General features: G+C 42.4%; 1 protein-coding gene across 1 annotated transcript in view; it reads right to left on the reverse strand.

Moving 5' to 3' along the window:
- Positions 1-266: 266 nt before the first annotated feature.
- The window catches only part of TYMP (thymidine phosphorylase), a 48,328-nt gene continuing 30,403 nt past the window's right edge, over positions 267-18,191 (reverse strand). The window contains exons 6-11 of the mRNA XM_063445487.1: positions 14,157-14,286; positions 13,614-13,732; positions 11,824-11,986; positions 4,776-4,988; positions 1,300-1,440; positions 267-601 (exon numbers count right to left, since the gene is read on the reverse strand). Coding sequence (XP_063301557.1) covers positions 408-601; positions 1,300-1,440; positions 4,776-4,988; positions 11,824-11,986; positions 13,614-13,732; positions 14,157-14,286 — 960 coding nt within the window. The 3' untranslated portion in view covers positions 267-407. The remainder of the gene's footprint in view (positions 602-1,299; positions 1,441-4,775; positions 4,989-11,823; positions 11,987-13,613; positions 13,733-14,156; positions 14,287-18,191) is intronic.

Raw genomic sequence — 18,191 nt, forward strand, 5'->3', positions numbered from 1 at the left:
AAAGACCAAAATACCAATATAGCATATAGGACATTCTACCCAAGTAACATATTCTTTATGTAGAATATCAGTTATGCCCTGCTACGCCAAGCACCTACAGCTAACGGATGAATCTAGAGAATATTATTATATATTAAAAATGTGTCTGTTTTTTCTGTGCCCCGCATGTTGCGCGTGGGAATAGTAGGAGGACTGCTTTTGGGGCACCTCTTACCTGCATGTGTAATATTTCAGCACAACAAAAATAAAGAATTAAAAAAATAAATAAATTGATTTATAAAGATATGGAATATTGGTTTCTTTAAAAAAAAAGTATATTGTTTTTGTACATCCATCTTTTTGATAATATTTGACTGCACAATATGTTTAACATTATAAAACCATAAAATACGGATTCAGAAACATATTCAACTGATCTCTCCTTCTCTCCTCATTGTTGTCCCAAGCTCTTCTTTCTTGACGGGAAAGGATATGATTTCCCTGATACGTGGTGTAGGAATAAAAGGAGGCTGATCTGTGATGGAGATAGATTGCTGTAGGGATTGTCTCTGCTTCTCCGTTAGTGGGGAGTTCTCATAGTGGATCCTGATCCATGGCTCTCCTATAAAAGAAGATATATGTAAGAGAGTTCAACAAATATATGTATATCACATTTCACCCTCAATCCAGCTTAGAAATGAAAGATTACTCAATAGTCACGGCTCTACCTGATTTCTGGTCAAACTGCACTTGAAATTTATTATATGATTTAGACATCCTTTTATACTTTTGAGGGTATTGTTGTTTAACATAAATACCTCAGGATTACGAGAAACATTTGTGACAGTCAAATGATTATTATATGGTAAGCAATTAGATGGTATTATTATTATATGCCATCCTCCTACATTAATAATAATGTCCCTGATACCCAGATCCTACTGAGGTGATACCCAAACTACAAAGGGATGATACTTATGCTCAGGGGGCTGAAACCCTATCTAGATGAAGGTGTTTGCTTGGTCTGATTGATCTGTAGTTAGTTTTCTGGAGGGCCAACAAAATTAAGGTCATACCCCTAGGTAAAAAGGGGATTTAGTCTATGACTTCTGACTAGGACCTCAGACCTGAACCGCGATTCACTATAAAAAACATGATATCCCTTTTTTACATGTTATAACCATGAAAATATTACATTAACTCATTTAGGTGAATAACAGTGGAATTATTACAGTTTAGAAGAGACATAAAGAAGAGAGAGACTCCATTGATAGCAACTTTAAATGTAAAAACGTGATCACTGATTTCCTAAATAATCACCTTTCTCCACATGTTGTCCCACGGCCACCAACAGTTCTGCTCCAACACTGTGTTTAATGGTATCGGTGGCTCGGCTCCTCCCAGCACCCAATGCATTCAGAATTTCAGCAATTGGTCTTGCCCGGATCAGCTCGACTGTCCCTGGCATAGGATTGTAAAAAACTAGTCATTTTTAAATAATGTTATCATGTTTCGGTGTTTTGGTAGGGTTTATAATCTTTTTCTTTTATAATCTAAGACAATTTGAAGGAATATTTATTTCATATCTGACGTATGAAATGTGCACTACATTTTCAGGTACACATAGCCTGGCCATATTCTGGTTTTATAAGTTAAGTAAATAATTAAGACACTGCTTCTAACATACTAAGGTTTCAGGATCATTATATACAATTGCAAGAAAAAGTATGTGAACCCTTTGGAATTATATGGATTTCTGCACAAATTGGTCATAAAATGTGATCTGATCATCATCTAAGTCACAACAATAGACAATCACAGTCTGCTTAAACTCATAACACACAAAGAATGAAATGTTGCAATGTTTTTATTGAACACACCATGTAAACATTCACAGTGCAGGTGGAAAAAGTATGTGAACCCTTGGATTTAATAACTGGTTGAACCTCCTGGCAGCAATAACTTCAAACAAACGTTACCTGTAGTTGCAGATCAGACGTGCACAACAGTCAGGAGTAATTCTTGACCATTCCTCTTTACAGAACTGTTTCAGTTCAGCAATATTCTTGGGATGTCTGGTGTGAATCGCTTTCTTGAGGTCATGCCACAGCATCTCAATCGGGTTGAGGTCAGGACTCTGGCTGGGCCACTTCAGAAGGCGTATTTTCTTCTGTTTAAGCCATTCTGTTGTTGATTTACTTCTATGCTTTGGGTCATTGTCCTGTTGCAACACCCATCTTCTGTCTAGCTTCAGCTGGTAGACAGATGGCCTTAAGTTCTTCTGCAAAATGTCTTGATAAACTTGGGAATTCATTTTGCCTTCGATGACAGCAATCCGTCCAGGCCCTGACGCAGCAAAGCAGCCCCAAACCATGATGCCCCCACCACCATACTACACAGTTGGGATAAGGTTTTGATGTTGGTGTGCTGTGCCTCTTTTTCGGCACACATAGTTATGTGTGTTTCTTCCAAACAACTCAACTTTGGTTTAATCTGTCCACAGAATATTTTGCCAGTACTGCTGTGGAACATCCAGGTGCTCTTGTGCAAACTGTAAACGTGCAGCAATGTTTTGTTTGGACAGCAGTGGCTTCCTCTGTGGTATCCTCCCATGAAATTCATTCTTGTTTAGTGTTTTACGTATTGTAGATTCGCTAAACGGGATGTTAGCATTTTCCAGTGACTTTTGTAAGTCTTTAGCTGACACTCTAGGATTCTTCTTCACCTCATTGAGCAGTCTGAACTGTGCTCTTGCAGTCATCTTTACAGGATGGCCACTCCTAGGGAGAGTAGCAGCAGTGCTGAACTTTCTCCATTTATAGACAATTTGTCTTACCGTGGACTGATGAACAGCAAAGCTTTTGGAGATACTTTTATAACCCCTTCCAGCTTTATGCAAGTCAACAATTCTTAATCGTAGGATTTCTGAGAGCTCTTTTGTGCGAGGCATCATTCACATCAGGCAATGCTTCTTGTGAAAAGAAAACTCAGAACTGGTGTGTGTTTTTTATAGGGCAGCTGTAACCAACGCCTCCAATCTCATCTCATTGATTGGACTCCAGTTGGCTGACATCTCACTCTGTAAAGGATCCTGCTATCCTTGCAGTGCTGATCCTTGAAGCGTCTCCCGAAATCCAAGCTTAAAAGAGTGAAGTAGTGATTATAGCTCCCAATTCCCCAAACATGAGTCGAGACTTCATGAAGGGGTAAAACGAATGTGTTTATTGATGGCCAAACTTAGCCCTTTTATGATGGTCTCCCAGCAAGGGAACTCCCACATGGGACCTTGTGGAAGACTGTAACAAAATATGCAAAATATGCAATCAGTATACAGTACAATTCTTATACACACCCACAGGAAGAGTGTAACCCCTCCTCTGTATCCTGGAGATAATTAACTTACCCCTCCTCTCTATCCTGGAGATAATTAACTTAAGTGGTTGCAGAGAACCTAATTATCTCCGGGCAGAGAGAAACATGTGCTTTTTACCTTTTAACAAAACTGTATTAAAATCAATAACTCATGTTTGGCTGAACGAAGTCCCCATGTTCCACACACCCCCAGATAGCTTGGATCTGAGTGCATATTATAGGCGAATAGCGCTCAGATCCCACGAACACAGTTCTCAATAACGTCGAGTAAAGTTTAAGTTCACCAGTTGTTCGTGCAATTCCATCCGAAAAGAGTTCCATAACTGTAGCTACCTGTGGTCGGTAGTTTTATTCGTTTCTTAGTATTATACGAATTGAGCATAATACGTATGGTCAAACGAAATGCTGTTTCTGAGGTTGGTTAAACAGGGATTTCGTTACACACTCCAATTAGCTCTTGGAGATGTCATTAGTCTAGGGGTTCACATACTTTTTCCACCTGCACTGTGAATGTTTACATGGTGTGTTCAATAAAAACATGGCAACATTTCATTCTTTGTGTGTTATTAGTTTAAGCAGACTGTGGTTGTCTATTGTTGTGACTTAGATGATGATCAGATCACATTTTATAACCAATTTGTGCAGAAATCCATATCATTCCAAAGGGTTCACATACTTTTTCTTGCAACTGTACATTTAGGCTGTAACATAGTCATGCAAGCTCTGGAAAATGAAAGATTATCTGCCGATAGAAAGGAACTTTGTATATCATGACACATATATATTTAATATTAAATTATACAAATGGCCAATATATGGAATGGCATTTAGAATAATGAGCAAGGATTATAACCCTGGCAGCATGATTTATTATGTTTAGTGAAAGGGTGAAGTAGGTAACTGGGAAAGGAAAGGGGTACAACTGCCAAGACAGGAAAGGATAATAAAAACTTGACCTCTTGAGTACATCAACACTGCACACATTACACTACTTGCATTTTACAAGAAAGAGTTTGAGAAAAAAATTAAACCATTTACAATAAGGCATCATGATTTAGCACAGAGAAAATATTTTTGCAGTTTAGTGTTATGCTATGCATGGATTACCTTCTTCACCCATAATATTAAAACTATTTCAAACTCTCTCCAACAGACTCCAACAGACAACAATATACTTTTCCCTATAGTTTCTAGTTAGTTTTTTTTTATCATTTTATTTTAATTTGCTTCACCCTGTATCTATATATCGCATAGCCTCCTAGAGATGATATAACAGGAACTAGACACTGAACTAGACACTATTTAAGCTCCACATTATTAGCCTGTTAAAGAAATACTATCTTTATCAAGTTTGCTAATTGAATCCATTGCTCACCAAGCAACCTTGCTAACCAAATTATATTGCTTGCTCTGTGTGATCTTACCTGATCTCTCAGCTTTCAGCACCTCCTGATGAGGTGCTTTGCAAAGACTGCTGCTGGAGCTGAGCGTCCTGGCGATATCAGGATGTACTCCTTGTGCCTCTAACATCGCTCGGAAACACTGCAGTGCAGAGCCATCATCCAGGGCATTCGCAATTAGTTTTGCTCCTTGTGTGGCAGATGCAGCTTTACCACATAACCAAAGAAGGTGACCACCTATCAAGAAAGCAAAATCAAAACACTTCTCTGTGACAATTTAAAATTACAGTAATAATCCTATAAGGGTTCCATTTATTCCTTTTGCCTCCGGTACTTTTTACATGGGAAAACAGCAGTAGATAGTTCTGGTTTACATTTCATTTAAAGTAACAGTTTATTCAACAGTATAATTTTATAATTTAAAATCATTTATGGGCCCCTCCCATATAAAGCTTTAAATGTTTAAAGTGGCACTGTCATGCCGAACTTACCTTTTCCCCAATTGATTCCTCTTCTCAGGATCTGTTCTTCTTTTCTTCATATCTGCTATAGTTTTCTTTAAAACGTAAGAAAAAGTAGGGACTATTTCTCTTCTGGAGGTTTCCTACGCAGTGAACAGCGGTGACCAACGGAGGAGCAAAGTGTGCTTCGTTTCCGGTGGTCACAGCAATTTTCCCATGATCCTTAGCTTTCCTCCCTGTTCCCAAGATGCTTCCTGTCACTTAGACAGAACGCCGGCAAAACTGCTGAATTGCGTTCTAACAGTTTCTCCATTCGTGTTAGAACGCAATTCGGGACTTTGTTCGGATCGGAATTTCATTCGAATTAATGAAACTCCTATCCTATTCATTGCTGTGGCTGCATCTTGCAGCCGCTTAGTAGATAACTCCATAATTCCCACGGTATTAGGGAGCTATCTACTAAAAGGCTGAAAGACCTAAATTGGTATTTCAGCCAAATTTACTAATACTAAGTAAAGATTACTTAGTATTAGTAAATTATGCCCCTACTCGCTATACTGCGAGTAGGGGCATGTCTAGTAAGCAGTGAGCAAAAAAAAAAAAACTACTAACCGCCCCTTTGGAATTTTCCCACGCTGTGTAAAATGACACAGAGCACTGTGATTGGATGGATTTCAAGCCACCCAATCAGAGTGCTCTGTGTCATTTTACACAGCGTGGGAAAGTTCTTTGGAATTTTTATTTAGGAAACCCACCCGCCGCTCAGGGGTGGGGGCCGGGGGGGACAGTAGGTCCCCCCCCTTATTGTTTTTTTAGGGCCCCCACCCACCGCTCAGGGGTGGGGGCCAATGGGGGGAGGACAGTAGGCCCCCCCTATTGTTTTTTTAGGGCCACCGCTCAGGGGTGGGGCCCAGGGGGGAGGACAGTAGGTCCCCCCCTTTTGTTTTTTTAGGGCCCCCATCCACCGCTCAGGGGTGGGGGCCAGGGGGGAGGACAGTAGGTCCCCCCCCACCATTCTTATATAGGGCCACCACCCACCGCTCAGGGGTGGGGGCCAGGGGGGAGGACAGTAGTTCCCCCCCACCATTCTTATATAGGGCCCCCACCCACTTTTCAGGGGTAGGGGCCAGGGGGGGAGGGCAGTAGTCCCCTGTCCCCCCCAACCCCACCATTCTTATATATAGGGCTGGGGGGAGGACAATAGGTGTCTCCCTCCTTATTGTAATTTATAAACAGGACATGCCCCTACTCACGGTATAGCGAGTAGGGGCATTGGGGAGATTTTATTCTCCCTTATTCTATTATGGGGGTCATATTGACCCCCATAGAGTGAGAGTGGGACCTGTGGGGCTTATGAAGTGGCGTGGAGCACTGCTCCCTGCCGCTTCTATCTTTACATATTACAAGGAGGGAGCTGCAAGCCGGTAGCTCCCTCCTTGTAATAAACTGAATGAACAAACGAACACTGATACTCAGTGTTAGTTTGTTCGGCTGATTGTTCTATTCATTCATTCGTCTGTCTGATGAATGAATGAATAGATGAAATTCCCGTTCGCATGTCCAAGTGTTTAACTGGGCATGTGCAGGAATCTCAGTGCTATCTAGTGTGGGCAGATGACGTGCCCCACAGGGACTTCACCTACCCACACAAAGATGGCGGCGCCCTGAATATAGATCGGGGCAGAAAATACAGATTAATAAGTAGGTAATATGGGGGGCTTAGGGGCATTTGGGGGTGACTAAGGGGTCAATTGGATGTAGTGGAGGCGGGAGGGGGGTTAAAAAAAAACGGTAAAAGATCGGTATTAACCCCTTAAGGAAACATGACATGTGTGACATGTCATGATTCCCTTTTATTACAGAGGTTTGGTCCTTAAGGGTTTAAAGGAACACTCTAAACAACTAAATCATTTTAGCTTGCTGAATTGCTTTGAGTATGAAGAGTGTGTCCTCTTTTTCTCATCTTACAATTAGGGCAGATTTCAATAGAAACTGACTCTTTTATAAATTAACCTTGTTACACCCCTCCGGCTGTCAATAAGACAACTAGTCCTGTTACTTCCTGGTTTGGTTAGCTAAGTGGAGCTAAACACAGGAGACAGGCAATTGCCCAGAGCACCCCACCTGAAAAAACTTGAACTACATTGGGAAGTATGTGATTGGACAGCCACAGAAAGTCTGGGCGGGATTAAAAGGGTAGGGCTTGCAAATGTTTCAGAGAAGAGAACTACATCTTTTGCAAGCTGTTTTCAGATATGCACCTGTTGTGTTTTTTCTGTGGTTCTTGCAGAATAATCAATGCTGACACTCACTTCATATGAACAGCTTTACTTCCATGAGTCACCAAACATAATTTGCAGAGTCACTGCTAAACTCACAACATGGAGTGCTCTCCTAAGCCCTCCTTCTCAGGGAATCCCCCAGCCTCTTAAAGCAATACAGTCCTTTAATATACACATATCACTACACCCTTCTCTCTTAGGAAAATTACATGTTAACGAAAAAAACATGCTATAACCAAACATATTAATCTATCGAGCAAGTACTTATGCATACTGTCTTACTTGTTGGACATATATATATATTGTGACCGAAAGCAAGGAATTGTGCTGGAGGGAATCTATATACCTCCCCAGATTTTGCAAGGTTCCTACTTTGTGTAATTAGCCCCAGGGAAATGTGTTATGTTAAAATGAATATTGCACTTTAAAGGGACTCTCCAGGCAGCCCCTGTTTACTCACCTGGTTCCAGCGCCGGGAGCCTCGTGAAGCCGTGCCCCCTATTTCGTCAAAATGACAAAATAGGCGGGCGCGAGCAGGGAGCAATCAGACGCTTCCATTTGGAAGCGTCATTGCTCCCTTGTGCGCATGCGCGGCTTTGCCGCACATGCGCACAGACTTCAGAGGGCGGCATTCATGCCGCCCTCTGAAGTCCTCAGCACACTACCGCGCATGCGCGCGGTGTGCGCGACCGCGAGCTGAGCTGACTGGCAGCTCAGCTCGCGGTCTTTGCCCGCCCCCCTCCTCTGCTGACAGGCTGGAGAGAGAAGGCGCGCACACAGTGCCTTCTCTCTCCTGCACACGTCAGACGTATTTTCAAACGTCTGACGTGTACAGGGCCTTTTTAGGGCCCTGCATGATAGGAAGTGCCTCTAGTGGCCGTCTGAGTGACGGCCACTGGAGGTATTCCTATCAATCAATGTAAACACTGTATTTTCTCTGAAAATACAGTGTTTACATTAGATTGCCTGCAGGGAGCTATAGATCTCACCTGAACAAATACATTAAGCTGTAGTTGTTCAGGTGACTATAGTGTCCCTTTAAATATGTGTATTTGGGCCCTGGGGTGGAGCACTTGGAGAGTAGGGTGGGCCAGTGCTCCACTCCACATTTTGGAAGTTGCTTGTAACCTACAGGTGAGAAGTCCAGTTCCAGAGTTTGAATCCTAATTTAACTCACCTGAAAAGGATTGTCAATTACCGGTGCTATTAAGTACTCCCCTGCCAAGGAAGGAGGGAGATTGTGTTTGATTTCTGTGAGTGGAAACAGAGAGCTGAAAACACTGAAACAGTAAGGTTGTTTATGTTTATGTTGGGAAATGGACAAGCCATCCAACCCAGTTAGCTGATTATTTTGTTTAGTTAGTGCTCAGAAGAGCAAGGATTTTGTTTTATATATTTTGTTACCTTTATACCTTACTGTGCATTTATTTTGGAACCACGATAAAAGATCAAGTCCTTTTACCTCATCCAGCGTGTGAAGTGTCTCTAAAGCCTGAAAACACTGTGTGTAACACCCCAATCCCAGGACAAGGTACCAAGGGAAAGGAGTACTTTTGTCGCATATGGTGGAGGATGCGGGCAGCACACGGCAAAGTCTGTAAGTAGGGAGAAAGAGACTGCTGAGAAAATGGAGGATGTCATGAAAGCTTTGCTCCAGTCCACTGCTGTACAGCAAGAGACAAACAGAAGGACTGCAGAGACTAATGCAATACAGCAAGAGAGCATTTCAATACTGCAGCAGCTTGTACTGGCTCAAAAGGAAAATACAGATGCTTTATTCAAGCAAGTTGAAGCAGCACAGGCAGCAGCTCATCAATTGCTCAGAGAGGAGCAGCAGCATGCCACATGTATCATACAGCAGGAGATCCAGAGTCTATCACAAAGGCTGGCCAGGGATGCCACAGAATCACCACAATGTCCAAAGGTGATCAGAGTGAGTCACTACTTGCAAAAGATGGTATCCACAGATGATGTAGAGGCCTACCTGATAGCATTTGAGCGAACCGCTGAGCGAGAAGTTTGGCCTGAAGTGGAATGGGCAAGTCTGCTAGCACCATTTCTTACTGGTGAAGGATGTGTGACCGAAAGCAAGGAATTGTGCTGAAGGGAATTGTGCTGGAGGGAATCTATATACCTCCCCAGATTTTGCAAGGTTCCTACTTTGTGTAATTAGCCCCAGGGAAATGTGTTATGTTAAAATGAATATTGCACTTTAAATATGTGTATTTGGGCCCTGGGGTGGAGCACTTGGAGAGTAGGGTGGGCCAGTGCTCCACTCCACATTTTGGAAGTTGCTTGTAACCTACAGGTGAGAAGTCCAGTTCCAGAGTTTTGAGGGAGATTGTGTTTGATTTCTGTGAGTGGAAACAGAGAGTTGAAAACCCTGAATCAGTAAGGTTGTTTATGTTTATGTTGGGAAATGGACAAGCCATCCAACCCAGTTAGCTAATTATTTTGTTTAGTTAGTGCTCAGAAGAGCAAGGCTTTTGTTTTGTATATTTTTGTTACCTTTATACCTTACTGTGCTTTTATTTTGGAACCACAATAAAAGATCAAGTCCTTTTACCTCATCCAGCGTGTGAAGTGTCTCTAAATCCTGAAAAGACTGTGTAACACCCCAATCCCAGGTCAAAGTACCAAGGGAAAGGAGTACTTTTGTCACTATATATATATATATATATATATATATATATATATATATATATATATATATATATATATAATTTATTAACATGACTTTATCAGTCTTTCAGGACTTTTTCTTTGTCGTGTAGACTGTCTAACAACTTGATCAGTCTCTAATTCAGTGTTGGAAAATTTCTGCTTTGGTTCTTTTAGAATATCTCTTCAATTTCTTCTAAGAATCCTTCCCTCCTCTGTTCGAAGCATGTGAAATCTTGGTTGCACTTGTTACTCTATGGAACCTTTCTGTATCCATGTATTGTTCTTGTCCTTAATCCTCACCTTTTGTCCCTCATGCAGTTCAGGTAAAGATTTAACCCTTGAGTCGAAATAGACTTTCTGTTTCTCCTTCTTTTTCTCTTTAAACTGCTTTACCTGTGCACCCTTCCTTGTTGCAAGCAGGTCATCCTTCATAGGTAGATTAGTATGCAGGCGTCTTCCCATAAGAAGTTGTGCAGGCGAGTAACCACATGCAAGTGGCATACTGCGATATGCTAGCAGTGCTTTAGAAAACTCACTTTTGCTCTCTTCAGCTGTTCGCATTAGTTTTGTGACAACTCCAACAGATTTTTCAATCAGAGGCAGTATGTAATCCCATACGACTTACCATGACATAACATAGCATACAACACCCATGTCTTTTTCAGATACCTGCAACTAAACAGCTTCCTAGAACACTCAGAAAACAGGACAGCGGCTACCACCAAACTCTCATCTTTTGAACGAACCTGCATGCATGGCCCAGTCTGCAAAGGTCAGATCACTGACATCTACACACTCCTAATCACCAACCAGCCCCCAGGGGCACTAGCCTATGTGTCGGCCTGGGAGAGGGACCTGGGACCCCCAGATGAAGCATCCGATTGGCAGGACATATGGGAGGCTACAGCCTCTATATCTATTTGCGTGAACCATAAGCAGCAGGCCTACAAGACCATGATCAGATGGTACTTGACACCCACACTTCTCTATCGAATGGGAAGGTCAGATTCAGACCTATACTGGAAACAAGGCGGATACAGGGAAACTTATATACACCTCTGGTGGCACTGCTCCAAACTGATCTCATTATGGGCAGAAGTTGACAAATTGGTCTGCACTGGGAACCAACTCCAGCAAGTCGAATCACACCTCAGCCAATGAAACAACTACTATACCCATCATTAATACCATCATGATATATCATTTCCTTTTTGTTTGTTTTTTTCTTTCTATAATTCAGTTCTAGTTAAGTTGTTACATTTGTTATGTTTTCCACATTCCGACTCTTGATAATAAAGGCCATAGAGCCACAAATCGACTCAAACACCAGCAGGAAGTGTCCACGGACGAAAACCCTGCACAAACCCAGGGCAACTTTTCCTTTCTGTAATGATTATTGCTATGCCAAAAACACCAAACCAATAAACACAGAATGTTCAAAAACAAAAAACTCTACTATTTCTCATAAATGACACTATTTTCATCTGCAAGGCTGCGGGAGCAGAATCTAAGACCCAAAATCATTTAATTAACATGTAATGTTGAAATGTTTTAACAGTAACACAGAATAGGTTTCCTGAACTTTTGTGCAATGGAGGCTTTATTCTCCATAGAGGAATAGAGTAAAAAAAAAATAGCATGTTTTATAGGTTCTAATATGCTGACCTGTGTGTGTCACCAATTCCCGAAGATCGCTTGAACCAGTCCCCTCCAAACATTCTAGAGCCTCTATGACCTCCAGAGCATTTCCCACACAACGACCAATAGGATTGTCCATTTTAGAAAGTAGTGCTGTTGTGGGAATACCAAGGGAGAACCCCACATTGACCTAAAAAGAGACAACTACACAATAAAATATGTACAAAAATAATAAGGGAAACCGTCACCCACAGGATTCGACATATTATATTTATTAGCCCACACATTAAACAAATATGTATTTGTGAGATCTGCAAAATAAATTTACATGTGTACACATCTATCCTACAACTATTCACCTCCATCTTACCTCCCTGTCAATGATTCAGCATAGAGAGAAAAATGTCAGTGATTTGAAGTGGTCATGTTCGTAAGAGTAAGTATGTGCACTGTTTCAGCTTCATTTTTGCTTCCTGGAACTCAATTCCCAATGTCAATTCTGTGCATAACATATATTCTTCACCAGTATGCATAAGGAAGCGTTTTTTTTTTCTCCCCTCCCTTCCCTTCCTCCTAATAAAGTCATAGTTTAAATATAAAAAATAAAAAAATATCCCACCCACCTCCCTCCCTGTTTACTTCCCTTTGCCGGCTCAAATTGCGTGCATTAAACAGTAAATATTTTTTTGCAGGTTATACCTGCAAATCAACTGGTGGGACAAAATTCATAGTGCCTAATAGGGCATATTACACAGAAAAGGTTCCCCTTCCCTCCTCCAAAGGGTTTTATAACCATTTAACAATGTTTATCTATCCTCCTCATTTAAAGGATCACTTTAGGGTCAGGAACACAAACATGTATTCCTGACCCTATAGTGTTAAAACCACCATCTAGCCCCGCTGGGCCCCTCATGCCTCCATAAATATAGCAACATCTTACTGTATTCAAGCCAGAAGCTGTAACTCTGCATGCTATTTGCCTAAAAAAAAAAAAAAAACAAGCAGTCTGCTGACATCATTAGAAGTGGTGGCCTGATCCAATCACAGTACTTCCCCATAGGATTGGCTGAGACTGATAAGGAGGCAGATCAGGGGCAGAGCCAGCATGATTCAAACATAGCCCTGGCCAATCAGCATCTCCTCATAGAGATGAATTGAATCAATTAATCTCTATGAGGAAAGTTCAGTGTCTGCATGCAGAGGGAGGAGATAATGAATGTTTGGATGCATTTTAGGCAGCCATGACACAGGAAGGATTTCTAACAGCTATTTGAGGAGTGGCCAGTGAAGTTATCACTAGGCTGTAATGTAAACAATGCATTTTCTCTAAGCAGACACTGTTTACAGCAAAAAGCCTGAAGGTAATGATTCTACTCACCAGAACAAATCCAATAAGCTGTAGTTGTTCTGGTGACTATAGTGTCCCTTTAAATGCGTGCACTTTCTATTCCTGGGATGAACTAGATTGTGATACAATTTGCTAAATCTTTAATATAAATTAAAAAGAAAATTGAGCATCACATGAAAAATGTTAACACAAGTAATAGGTCATTTTTACTGTTTTATTCAATGATGTACTTTACATCAAGTGGTGGTTTCCCATTTAAAAGACTTCCATATGTTATTGTTAGTATATCTTTTATGGGATTCTGTATTAATAAATACATGGAATAATCAGTATAGAAATTCTTAAATTTGACAAACTGAAAAAAAACTGCTGCAGTTTATTTTCAGCGTCTCTCTGGCCCATTATTCACAATTTCTGCAAAACTGTGATAATCCAATTATGAATACTGCAATTAACGAGATAAACTTACAAGACTCTGGGCCAAAGTTCTTGCTTCCTCTATGGTTGGGCTCTGTGCTGCCTCTCCAAACTTTACATCCAGGATCAGTGCTGAAATGCTTTCCGCTACTTTCTTGCTCATTACCGAAGCTGCAGTAAAACAAAAAACATTATTACCCTGAGCCAGCCCAGAAACAACCACACTGTCCATGAATCAAGCAGGAACAATTAAATCATTACCCAGTCCAAATCAAGATATCATAAACCCTACAGATGTCACTCTTGTTCAGACATCACTATTTATTGTATACTACCTTTTTTTTCTTTGTTAGTAAAAATCACATAGAAAAAAAATAATATAGAAATCATCAAGCAATTAGCCAAACTAGATGGCTGCCTTTTGGGTAGCCAGGGTAATGTGCTTGCAAGTGACATCATACATGTGTACAATTTTAGATGTATATTGGCATCCTGCGCCAGTACCCGAGTCAGTGAATAGTTGGTAGCCTGTATCTATCTAGATACCTATAGGGCAAGAGAATTTATGAGAAACATCTGATTAGGTAGCACGTACCTGTAATTAGTGGCAAGCTATCCACTGTCGCTGTCACATCACGAATTTCATAGAAAATTTTGTCAGCTGGCACTAGATCCCCTGACTGCCCAACTATGCAGCAGCCAACAGATTTCAGGATGGTCTCCATCTACAAACACATTGGAATAATCTGTTACACCCATCATTATTATTGTCATTATCATGCTTTATTTATAAAGCACCATCACATTCCGCCAGAATTGATTAATTAATACAGGAGAAGGTGAGGGCCCTATTGCAATGGAAATTTACAATCTAGATGAAATAATCTGCAAATTTATGAATGATCTGTTAAACATTATTAATACACCAAGTATGTGATATCTACTCATAAATAGATGAACTGACATAATTAGTGCCAGTATAATGCCAGCCAAGTACAGGGCAAACTGCTGAATATGAAGACATCTTCTGCCAATATAGGAAACAAAATCCATGCTTGTTGGTAAAAGAAATTCAGATGTTAAAGGGATTCTATACGGTCAGGAAAACAAAGCAGTTTTCCTGGCACTTTAGAATCCTATAGTGCTCCCTCCCTCACGCCCCCTCCCTAAATCCCCTCCAGTCACTTGCCTGAAGCCAGCGCCGATGTCCCTCGGCTTGGTCAGGCTCCGCCCATGCTCCTCCCCAGCTGACATTAGCTGGCGGGAGAGACCTAATTTTATTAAAGACCCGGAGGCTCCTATTATGCTGCACTCTTTCTTTATTTCCCTCAGCAGCAAAGAAACATTATTGAAAAAAAACATTAAAACAGATCTGCCTTCCAACAGGCAATGTCCGCCTAGCAACATGATCATCCAATCAGCGCCATCCTTTCCCTATAGCTGGCTGAGTGTTGATGACCATTTCCTCTTTCTTTGCTGCTTTCCCTCAGATAAGTACAACTCTCTCAGCTCCTGGCTGTGGGAATTTTGTATTTGTTTTATGACTGCATACTACTTGTGTATATTGAATGCTTCTCATATTGATCGATAGTATACATGAAAAAAGTTTTATTTTTACATATTTATTCATGTTCCTTTAATTGTGGTGCTTTATTGAAATATGCTGTGATAGGCACATACTACTTTAACTTGACAGTCCTTTTCGCTATTCACCAGTTTTTTCTTGGTCATTTGTTACTCCCTAGGATTCAAAATCCTAGGGAGGTTTTTTCTGTGAACCGCGGATCCCGGCATTGTCTGAGTCAGCCGCGCGTGCGCATCCCGTCAGGGACGCCTCCGGCGGCCATCTTGTGACTCGGCTGCTGTGTCCGCGCTCGGAATTTCGTTAACCGAGCGCGGTAAACAACCGCAACCGCCGGGCACTAACTGAGCACATATTCTTCTGCCGCCTCGCGGCTAACGTTTAGCACTATTTAACCCTCAATTCAGCCGGATTTTTCACCGGCGGCCATTTTAAACGGCGCTTTCGCGCTCTTTTCGTCTGTGACACGCCCACTCCGTCCCCTGAATCGGAGTTGGTGTCCAGAGTTGTGGCGGACGGTCCCCCCTTTCTACCTGCTCCCAAAAAATTTCATTATTAATCTCAGTGAGTACTATTCATCTACCTATTGCTAGATATATTGTTCTAAGTCCTTTGCTGGGTTACTTAACCTGCCAATACCACTTCTAATACTCTGCTATATCTATTTGCCTGTTCTTTGCTAGCAATATGCAGTCCTCTAATGACTTGCCTGGCCCCTCAGGGGCACAAACTAACCCTCACACTGTCTTGGGTATTCCCCCTGTAACTCCTGGGGATGAGGTGGATTTCCCAGCATCTGAGGAAATCCAGGCCATCATGGATACTACTGTGTCCAATTCTGTATCCAAAGCCTTGGCATCTGCCATGGACATTATGTCCTCTTCTATCTCCAAATCCTTTACCCAGGCATTACTACAGGCCCAACTCATGGTCCCTCCGCCTGCTATGTCAGTCGCGATACCACCTGTTTCTCAACCCCCACGCCTCGGCCGCAAAGCCCTGGCAAAAGTTAAGCACTCCTCCAAACTAATGATGGACAGTATAACACCTGTCATGGATGGCGCGAATATTGAACCACCGCGCAAGAGAGCCTCTAGCCGGGCAAAAACGGCTAGACACTGGAAGTGGGCTAAACCCCAGCCTGATAATACTGAGTCAGAGCTCAGTTCAGATGAGGAGAGTGCACCCACCCTAGACTCAGATCAGTCTAATGACTTATCCGACTTAGAGTCGGAGTACGATATGGATAAGGAGCATGATCCCTCCACTAAAATGGCTACCACTGGCATGCCCAGTTCTGAGATACACAAAGAGGGTAGAATACTTGACCCACAGGGTGAACCGTTATTCGAACCCGACGATTTACGGCACCCCCGCTCTGCGGAATGGTCACCGGCTGAGCATGTGGCGCAATACATCGCATCTCGAGCCCGTAAGCCTTTAGACAAGGCAACACGTAACAAACTAAGGGCCGAATGCCCACGTCCCACCGTACCAGACGAAGTCTGTAAGACACCCCAGGTGGACCCTAAAATCATACAATTTCTAAGTAAAACCAATTGGAAACCTAAGAAAGGTCTAGACTTCTCCCTCTATAATTGTCAAGATAAAGTCTTGGATATTTTGGGTCCGGCAACCAAAATTTTCGAAGCCGTAGAGGAATCCTTGGCGCACGACGAAGCCTTAGATCGCCTCACTATTAGAGGTTGGATTCAAAGAGTGATATGCCTTATAGGCAATGCCAATACGGCCCTGGCTACTGAGCGCAGGAAATCTATCCTAATTAAAATAGAACCCAAACTGGTAAATATGGCCATTACTGAGCCAGGAGCCCAAGCAAAAGGGTATCTTTTTGGAGAATCTTTTGTAAAAGACCTGGGCTCTTATGTCCAGACATTCACAGCCTTGGACAAGGCACAAACTAATCTAAAAAGGGTGTTCCACCCAAAGGTTTTTGGTGGGGCCGGCAGAACAAGGGGCCGTCTGTCCGGCAGACTCAGTAGAGGTTCGCGCCCGAACCGAGGCTCCTATATGGGGAGAACCCCCTTCCATGACCAGAGGCCCGCTCCAACCTTCTTCCCCCAACGAGGTAGACCTTGGTTGTCGAGAGGTGCACGAGGCGCTCCTTCCGGAAGACGTCCTTACGGTAAGCTACCCTTCTCAATTTTCTTCACATCTATTGATAGGGGGCAGACTCACACATTTTTCCCATGTATGGGCCCTAATTACATCAGATGCTTGGATTCTCAGGGCAGTCCAAGGATATCTCATAGATTTTGTATCCCTGCCCACTCAGCTCTCCCCACCCAGGGAGATTGCTTTTTCCCAAATAGACACGACCCTCGTTTCCGAGGAAATTCAAGATTTGGCACTCAAGGGTGCTATCCAAGAAATCCCCATGCATACCCCGGGATTTGTGAGCAATTTATTCATTGTCCCCAAAAAAGGGGGCGGATCCCGCCCAGTTATCAACCTCAAACATTTAAACACCTACGTAGCCTACCATCACTTCAAGATGGAAGGCATCCATTGCCTACGGGATTTGCTCCAACCAGCGGACTGGATGGTCAAACTCGACCTAAGAGACGCTTATCTTACAGTACCCATTGCGCAAGCACACCAAAACTTCCTGCAATTCATATGGCAGGGAAGAAAATGGCGGTTCCGCTGCCTTCCCTTCGGTCTCTCTTCCGCACCTTGGTGTTTCACCAAGCTCATGAAGCCCGTTATCGCGCTTCTACGCAGTCGGGGGATTCGTCTAATCATATACTTAGACGACATCCTGCTGCTATCCCAGTCAATACCATTACTCCATTCTCACCTCGGTTGGACCACAACCTTGCTACAGAATTTGGGCTTCATAATCAATTGGGAAAAGTCCATCCTGGCCCCCACTCAACAAATAGAGTTCCTAGGACTCTTGGTGGACTCAGAAACGCAAACATTGCTTTTACCAACCTCCAAGATGAGAAATATCAAGAAAGAGATAAGACGTGTGCTTACCTTTCCTCAAATATCGCTCAAACACCTGGCCAGAGTGATTGGGCT

Source organism: Pelobates fuscus, chromosome 3 (genome assembly GCF_036172605.1).
Source record: "Pelobates fuscus isolate aPelFus1 chromosome 3, aPelFus1.pri, whole genome shotgun sequence".
Lineage (NCBI taxonomy): Eukaryota > Metazoa > Chordata > Amphibia > Anura > Pelobatidae > Pelobates > Pelobates fuscus.